Raw genomic sequence first — 17,247 nt, 5'->3', positions numbered from 1 at the left:
ATATTTTCACATACCTACTAAAAGTAACACAAAGCCTATTTCAAATGCTAATTTAGAAATGCTGTTGTTCATTTGCATTCTCACATGCATCCGGGATACCAGTACCTGTATTTTCACAAGAGTCACTTAGTCAACAGCACAACTACTGAGGACATCATCTTCACCTTTCCCTAAGTGGTTTGAGAGACAGCAATTTTTTTTTCAAGATTATTTACTGGCTGTGATGGGTCTTTGTTGCTCTGCAGGCTTTCTGTAGTTGCAATGAGCGGGGGCTACTCTTCATTTCAGAGCGTGGGCTTCTCATCGTGGTGACTTGTCTTGTGGTGGAACACAGGATCTAGGGCGTGCGGGCTTCACTAGTTGCAGCTGCTAAGCTCAGTAACTGTGCCACTGGGGCTTAGTTGCTCCAGGGCATGTGGGATTTTCCCGGACCAAGGATCGAACCAATGTCCCTTGCATTGGATTCTTAACCACTAGACCAGCAGGGAAGCCCTAGAGATGACAATTTTTAAAGCCATAATCTGTTCTCAATATGCCAGCAAATTTGGAAAACTCAGCAGTGGCCACAGGACTGGAAAAGGTCAGTTTTCATTCCAATCCCAAAGAAAGGCAATGCCAAAGAATGCTCAAACTACCACACAATTGGCACTCATCTCACATGCTAGTAAAGTGATGCTTAAAATTCTCCAAGCCAGGCTTCAGCAATACGTGAACCGTGAACTTCCAGATGCTCAAGCTGGTTTTAGAAAAGGCAGAGGAACCAGAGATCAAATTGCCAACATCTGCTGGATCATGGAAAAAGCAAGAGAGTTCCAGAAAAACATCTATTTCTGCTTTATTGACTATGCCAAAGCCTTTGACTGTGTGGATCACAATAAACTGTGGAAAATTCTGAAAGAGATGGGAATACCAGACCACCTGATCTGCCTCTTGAGAAATTGGTATGCAGGTCAGGAAGCAACAGTTAGAACTGGACATGCAACAACAGACTGGTTCCAAATAGGAAAAGGAGTACATCAAGGCTGTATATTGTCACCCTGTTTATTTGACTTATATGCAGAGTACATCATGAGAAACGCTGGGCTGGATGAAGCACAAGCTGGAATTAATATTGCCATGATAAATATCAATAATCTCAGATATGCAGATGACACCACCCTTATGGCAGAAAGTGAAGAACTAAAGAGCCTCTTGATGAAAGTGAAAGTGGAGAGTGAAAAAGTTGGCTTAAAGCTCAGCATTCAGAAAATGAAGATCATGGCATCTGGTCCCATCACTTCATGGGAAATAGATGGGGAAACAGTGTCAGACTTTATTTTTCTGGGCTCCATAATCACTGCAGATGGTAATTGCAGCCATGAAATTAAAAGACGCTTATCCTTAGAAGGAAAGTTATGACCAACCTAGACAGCATATTAAAAAGCAGAGAAATTACTTTGTCAACAACGGTCCATCTAGTCAAGGCTATGGTTTTTCCAGTGGTCATGTATGGATGTGAGAGTTGGACTATAAAGAAAGCTGAGCACCGAAGAATTGATGCTTTTGAACGGTGGTATTGGAGAAGACTCTTGATGGTCCCTTGGACTGCAAGGAGATCCAGCCAGTCCATCCTACAGGAGATCAGTCCTGGGTGTTCATTGGAAGGACTGATGCTAAAGCTGAAACTCCAATACTTTGGCCACCTGATGTGAAGAGCTGACTCATTTGAAAAGACCCTGATGCTGGGAAAGATTGAGGGCAGGACGAGAAGGGGACGACAGAGGATGAGATGGTTGGATGGCATCACTGACTCGATGGACATGGGTTTGGGTGGGCTCTGGGAGTTGGTGATGGACAGGGAGGCCTGGTGTGCTGAGGTTTATGGGGTCACAGAGTCGGACACAACTGAGCGACTGAACTGAACTGAACTGAATCTGGTAGTATCACTGGAAACTTCATCCCAGTCTACGAGTATTTATTTTCCTAACTTGAGTATATTGAGAATATATATGCATGATCTCTCTTTTTTTGGGCTACACCACACGCAGCATGCAGGATCTTAGTTCCCTTAACATAGATGGAACCTGCATCCCCTGCAGTGGAAGCATGGAGTCTTAACCACTGGACTACCAGGGCAGTCCCATGCACCATTACTTCTCTTTTAAAGATGCCTTTTTAGGATATATCTATGGTGGGTTTTGCTAATTTCATTACTACCCTTTAGTCAGTTCAGTTCAGTTCAGTCACTCAGTCGTGTCCGACTCTGCGACCCCCATGAACCCTTTAATACCTTTGCATAAAAGATTTCACTTTCTCTGCTATACTAATTCTGTCCTCACGGTCTGTAACCTCAAATGAGTTAACTTTGCAGGCACATCATGGATAATAGAGGGATTTTCATAAAGATTTAATTTACTCAGGAACCCTGAGAAACATGACACCCTAAGTTTAAGAGGAGGGAAAGAGTGCTTTTAGATCATCTGGCAACAGGCATTTGGATCTAGGACTACGAAGCCCAAAGAAGAGGCCAGGATGGATGGAGGTGGCAATTAAAGCCTCTAGAGTGAATCAATTCTGAAAACGTATATATTTAAAGGCAAAAATGGGTCAAGGACAAACCCCCCACAGGGATCACTATTTAAATAATGAGCAGAGGAATTAGGGCCATGAAGATGGCGGAAAAGGAATGGTCAGAGAGGTTGTATCTACTGGACTTCAATTAAGATGCAGTGGTGAGGTTTGTGAAGTTTCACTGGTGGGAGTAGGGGGTCAAGTATAATCTAGATTAGAGTGGATTAAAGGGTGAATAGGACAAATGAACTTACTTACAAAACAGAAATAGAGCCACAGATGTAGAAAAACTTGTGGCTACCAAGGGGGAAAGGAGGCGGGGAGGGACAAATTGGGAATACTTACTGTATATAAAATAGATAACTAATGGGGACCTACTGTATAACACAGGGAACTCTACTTAGTACTCTGTAAAGTATCAAAAAGAATCTAAAAGAGTGTATATGTGTGTATAACTGATTCACTTTGCTGGACAACAGAAACTAATGCAACACTGTAAATCAACTGTGCTCCAATGAAAATTAATTTTAAAAAAGAATGAATAGGAAGTGAGGAATTGAAGATTTAAAACAGTAGATTATTCCTTCAAGAATGTTGACTATGGTTGACTATGTGGTCCACTGGCTTAAGACTCCAGGCTGCCAATGCAGGGGGCTCCTGTTCAGTCCCTGGTCAGGAAACTAGATCCCATATGCCACAACTAAGAGTTTGCATACTACACCTAAAGATTCCTCATAATGCAACGAAGATCCTGCATATGGCAACTAAGACCCAGATCAGCCAAATAAGTTTTTTTGAAGAGGTTGACTATGAATGGAAAGGGAAATGGTGATATTAGAGGTATAGTAAAGGTCACTGGAGGAGGCCTCTGGCCTTGTTTTCAGGCAGGGAGGAACTTTGGCTTTGTTTAGGGGCTCGAGAGAAAGAGCTAGAAGGGAAGGAAAGGTTGAAGATAGAGGGGAGAAGAGAGAATTGGTGGTGTAAGGTGCCAGGGGATCCAGGAGGGGATGTGACAGTACAGATGTGCTGGGCAGAGGGAGGGAGGGCTGACGGGTGGGCCGGGGGGTGATGTGTGCAGGAAGCTGACAGAGTTTATGTTTATACCCCTTTGATGGAAGTGCTCCTGAAGAGCACTGGTGCTCTCTTAAGTCTTCCCCAGCTGCTAAGGATTCGATCTCAGTAATGAACCTCTTACCTTATGGACTGTCTTGGCTGACATTTTTCTCTTTGCTGAAAGAAAAGTAGCTCTCCCAAAATATGTCATTTAAACAAGAGATGATTCTGCTATATTTAAAATGGATAACCAACAAGGACCTACTGAATAGCACATGGAACTCCGCTCAATGTTATGGGGCAGGCTGGATGGAGGGGAGTTTGGGGGAGCATGGATACATCTATGTATATGGCTGAGTCCCCTTGCTGTTCACCTGCAACCACCACAACACTGTTAATTGGCTATACCCCAGTAGAAAAGAAACAGGTAAAAAAATAAATGAGGTAATTTGTTGTGTTTGACCAAAAGAATCAAATGTAACACAAAAATACAGAGAGGTTATGGGAAGAGAGAGTCCTTTATGTGGATTTGGTAGGTATAGAGCTCTTCCCGACTGCTCCCTCTTCTGAGACCATCATAGGTCTGTCCCGTGGGTCTGCCACAGAGCACGGCCAGGAAGGCACAATCAGAGGCCGGGGTGTCACTGGTGACTTAACGCAGATCTTATTGGCCCTAGTCCTAGGACTCCAATCAGGTTCTAGGTGCCTATCAGTTTTCTGCAGAAATGAAAGACTGCTACTTGACGTGGAGCTTGGCCATTTATTCACTGACCATTCCAAAGAGGTGATACAATTGCTTAACAAGCAATGAAGTGGTGGTGTTGAAAACAGGATGCAGGAGAAGCCTGGGGTGGACTGCTAGCACAGTCATAGGGACTGATAGGCATCACCAACAGCAGGGTGATTCCCAAGGGTTTCTTTTCCATCCTCCTGACTGATGAAAGTCTTGGCTCAAGTGTCACCTCCAAAGAGAGGCCTTCAAGGACCACCCTATCTAAAATAGCACACCTCTCATAGCCCTCACCACCCCCTTCTCTGCTTTATTGTTCTTCATTGTACTTATCACTACTTTCTGGAGGGGTTTTTTTGGGGGGAGGGTGTTATATTTTTTGTTGTTTATTGTATATATGCCCAATCTATCTGAAAATAGATTGCCAGTCTGGTTTGCTCACTGATGTAGCCTCAACAACTAGCACATTTACAGATTATTGATATTTTCATGAATACATAAATAGAAATTACAAGGCAGTGCATTTTATTTTACTTGGATTTAATGAAAGTAATTGGAGCCATTGTTAAAGGGTTTCGATTTCCCTGCTGAAAAATATGAATGAATTAGCACTCTTCAGCTTACTCCTATGTTCGCATTTCTGTGAGCTATATAATTTACACACTGTCAAGTTTTTAAATATGTATATGATTTTTATTGTCCCACATTTATTAGTCTTAGTTATACATTTACCAGAGAAGGCAATGGCACCCCACTCTAGTACTCTTGCCTGGAAAATCCCATGGATGGAGGAGCCTGGTGGGCTGCAGTCCATGAGGTTGCTGAGTCAGATATGACTCAGCGACTTCACTTTCACTTTTCACTTTCACGCATTGGAGAAGGAAATGGCAACCCACTCCAGTGTTCTTGCCTGGAGAATCCCAGGGACGGGGAGCCTGGTGGGCTGCCGTCTATGGGGTCGCACAGAGTCGGACACGACTGAAGCGACTTAGCAGTAGCAGTATAGCAGTATACATTTACATGACTCACGTTTTTCTTTTATGCTGAGCTTTGACCTATTCAATAAACTTAATATGGAAGAATTGGAACCATTTGGTGTCGTTTCAGGTGGCTCCATAAAGGTATAACAGTCCTTTATGTCTCCGCTCAGAAAGACTCCAGTGAGAGGCAAAGTGATAGATAAGTGATTTATTAGACTAGGACACTAGTGAGGCTTACAATCCAGCAGGTGAGAGATGCTACACCCTGAGAACTTAGTGGGCTACAGTTTTATAGTCAAAGGGAAAAGTGGGGCTGGGTAAGAGACCACTCTCTTCCTCATTCTTGGGTAGACATAATGCTTCCATCATCAGCTCCTCCAGGTTGGGCAAGGGTTTTCTTGTCCCTACAGGGTCAAGCCAGGACTGTTAAGGCACTTTGGGAATATTTCAGATCTCAGTACAATGAGGGTCTTTACTTTGAAATGTTACCTTTCTGTAAATTATTGTTTTTCACCTGTGCAGAGAGCATGACCTAGGGGTCATTAACTTACTGAACTCAGTGGGCAGGATGTAGGTCTCACACACCCATCATTTTATTGTTTGGGGGTATGTCTCCTGCTTCTTCTGCATGGTTTTGTTGCTAAGCAAGCCTGTTTGGTTTTGCAGTTAAGAAAGCCTGCTTTCTTGAGTGATCATTAACTTACAGGGGTTTACCATATTTTTCTACTTAGAATCCTCTAGTGGGATTAACTATTTAATCACCTACTTTGTCCCTTTGCCCCTATCAAAATCACCGACATCAAAACTTTAACTTTCACGGAATAAGTAAAAATAAGTTCCTTTCTAGTGTCAGTGATTAGTGTTTGGGGAAAGACAATATTTACACCATTTTATCTCTTGCTCGCCCGCCCCGATGGCGCAGTGCAGCCAGGAGCCGCCAGGGGCCGCCACTGCCAGCCGCTCCCCACAGCAGCCGCTCTGTGCGTCGCTTGCGCAGAGCGCAAGGGGATACTGAACCCGAGGACGCGGCGCAGTGCATCCTGGGTCGGCATAGCCATGGCGGCTCGTGTCCTTTGCGCCTGTGTCCGCCGACTTCCCACGGCCTTCGCGCCGCTGCCCAGGCTCCCCACGCTAGCCGCGGCCCGGCCGCTCAGCACTACCCTCTTCGCCGCGGAGACCCGGACGAGGCCTGGGGCTCCGCTGCCGGCCTTGGTGCTCGCGCAGGTGACTGGTGGTGACTTTGTGGGGGGGCTTGGCTGGGGTCAGGCGTCGGGCCCACTCGGGGTGAGAGGGAGGGGCCAGGCAGCGGGGCCGCGGCTACTGTGGCTCCTGTTGGTGGGGATGACCAGGGGACACCTGCTCGCTCCCTCTCCCACTGCCTAACGGTGCTTGGTTGACCCCTGCCGGCACTCGGGTGACCTAGAGATTGTGAACAAGAGCACAGAGCTGGAGTCAGATACCCCTGGGTTCGAATGCAGGTTGCCTCTGACCAAAACTTTGGACAAACCAGGTACCGTCGCCCAGCCTCAGTCTGAATTGTAAAACTCTATCTTATGGAGTTCCAACGAGGTTTAGAGGAGATCATACTGGTAGAATGCCGAGCGCGGTGCTTGTTAAGCTCTCAAAATACTGGTCGCCGTTAGTCGTAGTGATAATGGTAAATACCGTGATAGCTTTCTAGGGAAGAACTAATGACTGGGTGCAAAGAGGAATACACGCCGCCCTACAGCCTTCTCCGCAGCAGTTCTCTCCCCAGGTTTCTCCCTGTGGCACCTTTTGCCTGTTTTGGGGTCTCCTGCAAATAAGGATAGGAAGCAAGTTTTTAAGTTTTTTTTTAACCTGATGAAACCTTTTAGAGGCTGAATTTCTCCTTATGTTAATGATTCTCAGCCTTAGTTGCACATTCAAATCACCTGGGTTACTTAAAAATAAGTATGTTTCTCGTGGGCCCCCCACCGATCTGATTTACCTCCTCTGTGATGAGGCACTAACATGTGTGCTCTGTAAGTTCCCCAGGTGACTCTGAAGTGCATCAAGGTTAAGAGCTATTGTCTTAAGGGTGGATAGATTCCCAAAGTAGAGAATGCCCTTTTCAAACTCTAGGACTTCATGTAATTGTGGTTTCAGCCTCCACTAAGGTATTAGAATAAAACCTAAGAATGCCCAGGCCAAATCAGTTAGAATCTCTAGCAGTCCAGCGTGGCCATCTATTTTTAAAAGTTGTCAGTGATTCTTATGTGCAGCCACTGTCAAGATTTACTGACAGTGTAGTAGATTCATCCAAGGGGCATTGTCCTGTCAGTGAATCAAAAAGTTAAAAGTGTCACCTTGAAGTTAAAAGAGCAGGGACGGGGGAGCCTGGTGTGCTGCCATCTATGGGGTCGCACAGAATCGGACACGACTGAAGCGACTTAGCAGCAGCAGAGAGGTTCCACTGCCTCTGCTGGGTTTACATACACAGGAGAACAGCCATTTTCTTTATGCTTACAGAGTGGTTTTGACTAAGTGCTCCCATTTAGCTACCTTATATCGTTTTTGGATTAAACTGGAGACTAAATACTTGTTCCTTCAAAGATACTGAGGGACTGTGTGCCAGGCCTTATGCTAGCAGTTGAGAGATACAGCTGCTGCTGCTGCTGCTAAGTTGCTTCAGTCGTGTCCAACTCTGTGCGACCCCATATATGGCAGCCCACCAGGCTCCCCCGTCCCTGGGATTCTCCAGGCAAGAACACTGGAGTGGGTTGCCATTTCCTTCTCCAGTGCATAAAAGTGAAAAGTGAAAGTGAAGTTGCTCAGGCGTGTCCGACTCTTTGCGACCCCATGGACTGCAGCCTACCAGGCTCCCCCGTCCCTGGGATTTTCCAGGCAAGAGTACTGGAGTGGGGTGCCATTGCCTGAGAGATACAGAGATGCATACAAAAGAAAGACATCAGTCCGTGTCTTCATTGGACACGTGGCAGCTGTGTTAACCTTGCCAGCTTAGTCCCTGTGGTGCTGTTTTCCCTAGGTGGTTTCTGACAGTATTTTCCCTTGGTTCATCTCTTGTTCCACCTTGTTGGGAACTTTCTCTACCAAATCATTAAATGTTGGTAAGGTCAAGAGATCACTTACCACACATTCTCCCTCGCCAATCTCTTCACTCTCTCGGTTTCTGTTACGCTTGTATGCCAGTCACCCCAAGCATCCCCCTCCAGCCTTTGTTCATTTATCTGAACCTTTGCTCATTCTGCCTATTCTGTTTTGTTGGGTTTTCCCTCCTCAAATCCATCCACTATGCACACCCTGGAACAACTAGTTATTCATTTATATTCTAATTTTTTTCCCCTGAAGAAGGGAGCCAAAGCAGCTTACCTGGGTATAAAAATACAACAATATAAAATAGAAGCTACCAAAAAAAAAAAAAGATGTAGTGGCCTAAAATGGGACCTTAAAGTCTTGTACTTGACCCAGAGCCCTGACTAGACAGGCAGCCAGAGTACAAAGAATTTCCAAAGAGTTCTTGTGCAGGGAAAGCTCAGCTGTTCCTGGTACTGGAACCAGACTGACACGTGTGGTGGTGATGGACTTGGGGCTGCAGTGTGACCACGTCGTTCATTCCCAAGTCTCATATCTCTACCCTCATTGGCTCAAGGATTGAATGACAACTTCTGTTGCTGAAGCAACCTACAAATACCTGTCATGGCCCTTGCCACATTTTTATTATAATTGAAATGATCTGTTTGGATTCGTCTTTTCTATTAGACCATAGGCTTCTCCAAGGGTAGATGTCTTATTGATCTTTGCGGATCCAGCCCGCTGCACCGTGCTTGGCACATAAGGTAATGCTCAAAGGCTGAGCCGGGCAGGTAATAGGTAAAGGCAAGGCATTGCCATTTGACGACAGGTGTGTGTACAGTGCAGAAGAGGGGATTGATGAAAACCCCAGTGAGCATGGCCCCGAAGGCAGCAGTTCTCATGCAGTGGGGCACATGTAATGGCACATGCAGAGGCCGGGATGAGCCCAGCACTTCCTTACTGTTGACCTTCAGGTGCCTGTGAAAGGGAGAGACCTAAGTTGAGGTGGGAAGACAGTTATATTGAAGGGTGCTGTATGGGTGCTCATTCACCCACTGAGGAATGTGGATGTTCTCTGTCTGGGTCACAGGGAGTAAAGATTAGGGCAGTTTGTTGAAGGAACATTTGAGACCTTTCCTCCCACTTAACTGGGTGACCCAGTAAACATGATGGTGAGAGCATGGGAAGAGTGGAGGCTGGCTCTGAGGTTTCTGGCTAGAGCCCCAGGGGTGGAGAAGGAACAGAGGTCTGCAATCAGGTGTTTTGGAGGCAGGTAAGGAATTTATAACCAAACTGAGGGTGGGGTGTCTGCTACCTGGGTAGAGCCGTCCAGGGGGTAATTTGCAGAGATGGTCTTTAAAGCCACCTGGGTTCCTCTGAGTTCCCCTCAGAGATGGACCCAGTTCAGGGTAAGACGGATATTAATAGAAACTACTCAGGTTTATTCCTGCTGGTTCACAGGGTGGGGTCCTCATTCTTTTCCTGCAGACAGTGGCTTCTCTGATGTCTGAGGGAGGTGATTTTGCTGCATATAATTGTTAAGTGGAGACCTTGGGGAAGAGTAATTAACACCAGAAACAATGTTGGCCATTGGGGACACTTTTCAGAAGTGCTTGTCCACTCTGTATCTGTTTTTAATGGCTGAGATCCAGCAGAAAGGAGGCAGTAAGACCCTTCAGAAGGCCATTCTGGGAATCCTGGGACAAGATACCTAACCGTTTTGTCTCAATTTTCTCACCTGTAAAACAGGGTTATTATTAGCTCTAAAGGAGATGACATATGTAAAGTGCTCTTGGCAGTACTGTAACCTGATAGGAAATCAGTAAAGAGACTAGAAAGCAGGGCAAGAAAGGGAAGGAGTCAGTCAAGTACTTTGGGCTGCACTATTGCCTCCCTCTCAAACTGGCAGGTCACTGCCATCCTGAGCCTACTAGACAGCCCTAAATAACACTTAACTCTGTATGTGCCAGGCAGTGTTCTAAGCCCTCTACGTTTCATTATCTCCTTGATGCCTCAACAGTCCTGTGAACTTGGGTACTATTGTTTCAGTTCACTTCAGTTGCTCAGTCGTGTCGGACTCTCTGCAACCCCATAAACCGCAACACGCCAGGCCTCCGTGTCCATCACCAACTCCCGGAGTCTACCCAAACTCATGTCCATTGAGTCGTGATGCCATCCAACCATCTCATCCTCTGTCGTCCCCTTCTCCTCCCGCCCTCAATCTTTCCCAGCATCAGGGTCTTTTCAAATGAGTCAGCTCTTCACATGAGGTGGCCAAAGTATTGGAGTTTCAGCTTTAGCATCAGTCCTTCCAATGAACACCCAGGACTGATCTCCTTTAGGATGGACTGGTTGGATCTCCTTGCAGTCCAAAGGACTCTCAAGAGTCTTCTCCAACACCACAGTTCAAAAGCATCAATTCTTCGGTGCTCAGCTTTCTTTTTAGTCCAGCTCTCACATCCATACGTGACTACTGGAAAAACCATAGCCTTGACGAGACAGACCTTTGTTGTTTATGGTCACTTAACAGATAAGGAAAACTAGGGCATCGCAAGATTAAATAACTTGCCCAAGGCCAAACAGCTAGTAACAAAGAGCTAGTGCTAGGATACTTTATCCTTCCAGAGCCTCAGTTCCCATGTGACACACCTTCCTGTTTCCTGCACAGCCCACTGCAGCCACCTTTTGAGACTGGCCTGTGGTTTCCAGGTGGGGCCCTGTTTAATCTCATTTATGCAGGTCAGGAAGCAACAGTTAGAACTGGACATGGAACAGCAGACAGGTTCCAAATAGGAAAAGGAGTACGTCAAGGCTGTATATTGTCACCCTGCTTATTTAACTTATATGCAGAGTACATCATGAGAAACGCTGGGCTGGAAGAAGCAAAAGCTGGAATCAAGATTGCTGGGAGAAATATCAATAACCTCAGATATGCAGATGACACCACCCTTATGGCAGAAAGTGAAGAGGAACTCAAAAGCTTCTTGATGAAAGTGAAAGTGGAGAGTGAAAAAGTTGGCTTAAAGCTCAACATTCAGAAAACGAAGATCATGGCATCCGGTCCCATCACTTCATGGGAAGTAGGTGGGGAAACAGTGGAAGCAGTGTCAGACTTTATTTTTTTGGGCTCCAAAATCACTGCAGATGGTGATTGCAGCCATGAAATTAAAAGATGCTTATTCCTCGGAAGGAAAGTTATGACCAACCTAGATAGCATATTCAAAAGCAGAGACATTACTTTGCTAACAAAGGTCCGTCTAGTCAAGGCTATGGTTTTTCCTGTGGTCATGTATGGATGTGAGAGTTGGACTGTGAAGAAAGCTGAGCGCCGAAGAATTGATGCTTCTGAACTGTGGTGTTGGGGAAGACTCTTGAGAGTCCCTTGGACTGCAAGGAGATACAACCAGTCCATCCTAAAGGAGATCAGCTCTGGGATTTCTTTGGAAGGATTGATGCTAAAGCTGAAACTCCAATACTTTGGCCACCTCATGTGAAGAGTTGACTCATTGGAAAAGACTCGGATGCTGGGAGGGATTGGGGGCAGGAGGAGAAGGGGACGACAGAGGATGAGATGGCTGGATGGCATCACCGACTTGATGGACATGAGTTTGAGTGAACTCCGGGAGTTGGTGATGGACAGGGAGGCCTGGCGTGCTGCGATTCATGGGGTCGCAAAGAGTCAGACATGACTGAGCGACTGAAGTGAACTGAACTGAATCACAGGGAACCCACCTGACCCCTGCAGGCAGTTGCCAGTGCTGCTGGGGTTGATGCTGACACCTAGTGGACCACTTGGGTAGTTGCATGTGAATGTTCCCTCACCAGCCTCTTCCCTTGGGCGCCGTGCTTGTCAGCGTCCCATCTCTCACCCTTCCCCAGCGGTAATTCCCCTCATACCACTTCTTGCTGTGCTGCACACAGACGAGGCCTCTGTTAGATCCTCCCACCTCAGATTTCTTTTCTGTCATTACCAGTATTAACTCATGTCTTCTCCCTCTTTCTCTTTAGTCCTTTTTGCTTCTTCCCTTTTGTTTGTGACTTTTCTTGGTCATTGTTGATAAGTTGGCCTGTGGCATCCCCAGATCAGAGGTCTCCTTAATCTAATATGCTGTAATCAGAAAGGAAAGGGGACCATAAATGGAAACAAAAAGAACAAGTGCTCTGATCTCTTTAGCTTGCTGATTAAACCTGATTTCAATACTTGATTTTACTTTTTTTGCAAGATAAATGTTTCTTAAACAGATGTGTACTGATTTGGCTAATTGGCAGTTTGTTTGTTTTTTAATCATTTATTTTTATGGTTGTGCTGGGTCTTCGTTGCTGCGAGGGCTTTTCTTTAGTTGCAAAGAGCAGGGACTGCTCTTTAGTTGCAGTGCGTGGGCTTGTCATTGCAGTGATTTCTCTCGCTGCTCTAGGGCACTCGGGCGTCAGTAATTCTGGCACATGGGCTCAGTAAGTGTGGCTCCCCGGCTCTAGAGCATAGGCTCAATAGTTGAGGCACACAGGCTTAGTTGCTCGGTGCATGTGGGATCCTCCCACACTGGGACTCAAACTGATGTCTCCTGCACTGGCAGGCGGATTCCTTACCACTGAGCCACCAGGGAAGCTCCAGCAGTTTTTTAAAATACATTCATTTTGTTCTGGTTGCACTGGGTCTGTACTGCTCTGCACAGGCTTCTGGTTGTGGCAGGCAGGGGCTGTTCTCTAGTTGAAATGCATTCTCACTGAAGTGGCTTCTCGTTGCGGAGCACAAGCTCTAGGGCAGGGCTCAGTAATTGTGGCACACAGGCTTAGTTGCCCGCAGGCATGTGGGGTCTTCCTGGACCAGGAATCGAATCTGTGTCCCCTGCACTGGCAGGTGGATTCTTAACCACTGGGCCACCAGGGAAGTCCTGGCCGTGTTGTTTGGTTTTGGGTTTTTTTTTTTTTTTTTTTTTAACAATTTTTCATAGACCTTTGTGACTGGAGGACCTTAATCCCAAAAAGGAAACCCACTTCCCATGGGTTTCTATCCCCTAAGAACTCCAAACTGCAGACTAAAATCAACTTCAGAAGGTGAACACACTAGTTGAGGTTAAAGACTTCTGTGGTACAAACTGCCAGGCGGCTGTCTCATTTTCCCGTCTTGTGCCCCATGCCTTCCGTGGCCTTAAGTCTGCTGATCTGTGACTTGGACTCCCTTTCACATTCTGTGAAGGGATCCAGTCAAGACCCTCATTCCTAGTTGAATTCCAAGTGGGCTAAGATCAGAAATTTGAGATATTACACAATGATGGCAAAGATCAGAATGTCTCATTATTTAGTGGGTGGCAACAAGGCAAGCCCACTTGGAAGGGAAACAGATTGGAAACTAATGCCTGCGAACTCATCATCCTCTTGTTTGGGTTCACAGCTGGCTTCATTTGTCTTGGCTAAAGTCTATAATTACCACCAGGGCCAAATTAGACCCTTCTGGTGTGTGATTCTCAGTGTCAGTTCACCCTGACAGCTCTTTGGAGGAGTTATTTTGCCTTGGGTATTAAAAGGGTAGTGGCCTGCTTGAGATGCGAGAAGCCTTAGGGTCCTCTGTAGACTCCAGATGATTTTAGTGGCAGTTTCGCTGAGTGGGACAAATGTCCCAAAGCCTGGAGGCCGACCAGAGGAGAGAAGAGTGCCTGTCCTGACTCAGAGAAGATCTTTTTTTCGGCCACACCTTGCGGCACGTGGTATCCTAGTTCCCTGACCCGGGATGGAACTCGAGCACCTTGCATTGGAAACGTGGAGTTCCAACCAGTGAACTGCCAGGGAAGCCCCAAGAAATCCATTTTTATGCTGTTGAACTGCTATGGCTTCTGACTGTACCCTGCATTAGGCCTCTGTGTCCTGGCGGCCACAGTGAGCCTCCCTGGAGGTGGATTTGCGGCCCTGTGAAAGCTCTGTGAAAGACATCTGTAGCCAGTGCCTTCTCTGAGGCATTTTGGGCTCCACAGCAGCGCTTCTCTTATCCCTTGCTCTAGGTTCCAGGCAGAGTTACACAGCTGTGCCGCCAGTATAGCGATGCACCACCTTTGACATTGGAGGGAATCAAGGACCGTGTTCTTTACGTCTTGAAACTCTATGACAAGATTGACCCAGAAAAGGTAATTGATGTGGTTTAAATGGTTTTTCTTTAAATGTGTATTTAATCACATGGTAAAATATCCCAAGTGTCTAAAGCAAAAATCGCTCCCAGGAACCCTATTCTCCTTCTGGGAGGTGCCAGCTGACCTGGCTTCTTGAGTGTGTTTCTGGAGACTTCTCAGTGCACGTGGAAGGGCATATATACACAGGTACCTGTATTTATATTACACGTACTGTGTGATCTGTTACTGCCCACGGTCTAAAAAAACACAACTGATCATATACTGTGAAAACTGTCTGAAGGATTCTTCTAGTGGTAGTGAGGTGTGAAGTAAAGACACGGTGATAACAGACACTGCGTGCCGTTGCTGAGGGAGCAGGACGTCACTTCTAAGGTGTGGTGTCTTGGCAGTAAGGCAGCAAGGAAAAACAGACTCTCAGATGTCATTCAGAACAGTGATCAAAGATCATTGTAAAATGTACAAAGTCAGTTCATCATTAGCTTTATATATATTGCTATTTCAAAATTAAGGTTGAATGAGTTAACATATAAAGCACACCAAGTGTGTGTTGCCACAGGTTAAAAGTATAATATTGTTATGGCTCTTGATATTTAAAATATGACCTCTTTATATTAAAAAAAAAAAACTTCTTTGTAAGGATTGACATTTCACCATTCAGTTATTTTAAGAAGCCAAGTGTTCTCACAGACTGAATTTTGCATTTGGTGTTCTTTTCTTGCAGCTTTCAGTAAATTCCCATTTTATGAAAGACCTGGGCTTAGACAGTTTGGACCAAGTGGAGATTATCATGGCCATGGAGGACGAATTTGGTAATGCACAGGCTGGGTCTTGGTTCTTGATTTAGGTGGATTAAATGCAGAGAAATGCTGGGAGTCTGATGGGGATTTGCAATTGTAGTGCGCTACCCCCCACCTCTACCTACTTACTATCAGATGAAGTAAACGTCAGGGACAGTGTACTTAATATTTGGGAAGCAGGTCTGCAGAGCGCCCAGTGCAGTACCAAGGGCTCAGTGACGAGAAGAGGCCTGGGGGAGCATGGCCCTGAATTCTTGGGGTGGGGCTCTTAGATGAAGGGCATAGCCTTCACCTGATGGCTGAGAACACCTTGGAGCACCCTCCCCACCAGTGAGCTAGACCTAAATGTCCATGTCTAGAAAAGTGCTAGGTGTGCCTAGGTGAGGATGTGTGCCTGTACACACACCCGTACCACGTCTTGGTTTCCTGCAGCACTTTCCATGCACATTCCCAAGTTATCCTTGTCTGGGATGGTTAGTTATACAAATGAGACTGTTACACGGTTCCACAGCTTCATTTAGGGGGTGAACTGCCTGAATGGAAGCCAAGGGACTTGTATGCCATCCCACGGAGCAGAACTTAATTACATTTCCTCAGAGATCATCCTAACTAGAGGGGTGGTACCGGTTAGGGCTGCGGGGTTTCTTTTTGGGGTAATGAAAATATTCTAGAATTAGATAATGGTGATGGTGCACAACCTTGTGAATATACTAAAAACCATTGAGTGTTGCACTTGAAATGGGAGAATTTTTCTAGTATGCAAATTATGTCTAAAAAATATATCATCTGGTACATAACAGGCTCACAAATGGGATTCAAGATTGCTGGAAATTTTTGATGTTCTTATGCATGTTGTTGAAGGGATAGATGCTTTCAGTTCTAAAGGATTTGCTTTTTCTACACTCATGCATTGTCGTAAATTTCACTTTCAGGGTTTGAAATTCCTGATATAGATGCGGAGAAGTTAATGTGTCCACAAGAAATTGTAGATTACATTGCAGATAAGAAGGATGTATATGAATAAAATATCAGGTAAATAATTTGGCTTATTGTTCTCCCATAGAATTAATCTCTCCATGGTTCTTCGATAAAAGCTTAGGAAGAAATGGAAAAATGGAAGTGCTTGACGAGATTTTCAGTAGTTACAAAATGCAGGTACCTCTGGTTATCTGCCACTCCGAGGAGGGACCAAGCCTAGTGATCATCTTTCTCCTCCAGAGGGATGGACAGCAGTTCATTCCTAGACAGGACTCTGACTGTCAGCCCTCCTCATAAAAGCAGACTTGTACGAAAAAACTGAACAAGGTCACCCCGAAGCGGAGACCTTTGCCTCCCTCAGTTACCCCGCCCCCACCAAGGCCTGTCCAGCCTGCTGTCCAGGAAGCTGAGATGGCCTGGCTCCTCAGTAGGCAGGAGAGCCTTCCGGGTAGGAGCATGAAGTCCGGCGACAGACGCCTGGGCTGACCCAGCACTGCCGCGCCCTGTGAGCCTGGGATCTTGGGCAGATGGCGTATGCTCCGTAGCCTCAGTTTCCTCATATGTAAAATGGGGGTGTGACCTGGGGCTTTCGTGAAGGTAGAACGGCGTAGTGCGTGAGTCATCTAATACAGTGCCGGAAGGAAAGAAGCCTCTTAATATTAGCTGCTGTTCTTTAGGCTGTAGGAGAAGTGATCAGACTTTAAAAATAAAACATTGTATTTGTGTCTAGAACTTTACCCTGGATTTAGCACCTCAGAGATTATCACTTAAAGTTAGTAACACCAGAGAGAAGCACTGAGTTTGCTTTGTCTTTTGCCAGACCCCTTTTCCTCATTGAGAGAAGGCTTAGAAGATGCTGGCGAGTGTCTGGCGGTGAGAACGCATTTCTGCATCATTGCTGACTTTGCGAGTAATTCTGTTTAGACTTGTATTTAAATTGTCTTAAGTGTTTTTGCCCTTTGAAAATAAATCTGTAAAACCAA

At 45.8% G+C, this 17,247-nt stretch overlaps 1 protein-coding gene across 1 annotated transcript; it reads left to right on the top strand.

Annotated features, from left to right (window-relative positions):
• The first annotated feature begins 6,333 nt into the window (after positions 1-6,333).
• NDUFAB1 (NADH:ubiquinone oxidoreductase subunit AB1) lies at positions 6,334-17,247 on the top strand. The gene is made up of 5 exons (XM_070779806.1): positions 6,334-6,537; positions 14,364-14,486; positions 15,211-15,298; positions 16,219-16,318; positions 17,085-17,247. Exons 1-4 carry the CDS (start codon positions 6,370-6,372, stop codon positions 16,308-16,310), a joined length of 471 nt encoding a protein of 156 aa, XP_070635907.1. The 5' UTR covers positions 6,334-6,369; the 3' UTR covers positions 16,311-16,318; positions 17,085-17,247.

This window comes from Bos indicus, chromosome 25, assembly GCF_029378745.1.
Source record: "Bos indicus isolate NIAB-ARS_2022 breed Sahiwal x Tharparkar chromosome 25, NIAB-ARS_B.indTharparkar_mat_pri_1.0, whole genome shotgun sequence".
In the NCBI taxonomy this organism is placed as follows: Eukaryota; Metazoa; Chordata; class Mammalia; order Artiodactyla; family Bovidae; genus Bos; species Bos indicus.
The sequence above is the reverse complement of the archived record's forward strand: the minus strand, read 5'-3'. Positions and strand labels throughout refer to the sequence as shown.

Bases quoted from the DNA above. Each gene is read 5' to 3' on its own strand.
- NDUFAB1 (XM_070779806.1), top strand. From the start codon at position 6,370: ATGGCGGCTCGTGTCCTTTGCGCCTGTGTCCGCCGACTTCCCACGGCC. The intron at 6,538-14,363 runs GTGACTGGTGGT...CCCTTGCTCTAG, and splicing joins CGGCCTTGGTGCTCGCGCAG to GTTCCAGGCAGAGTTACACA. The intron at 14,487-15,210 runs GTAATTGATGTG...CTTTTCTTGCAG, and splicing joins ACAAGATTGACCCAGAAAAG to CTTTCAGTAAATTCCCATTT.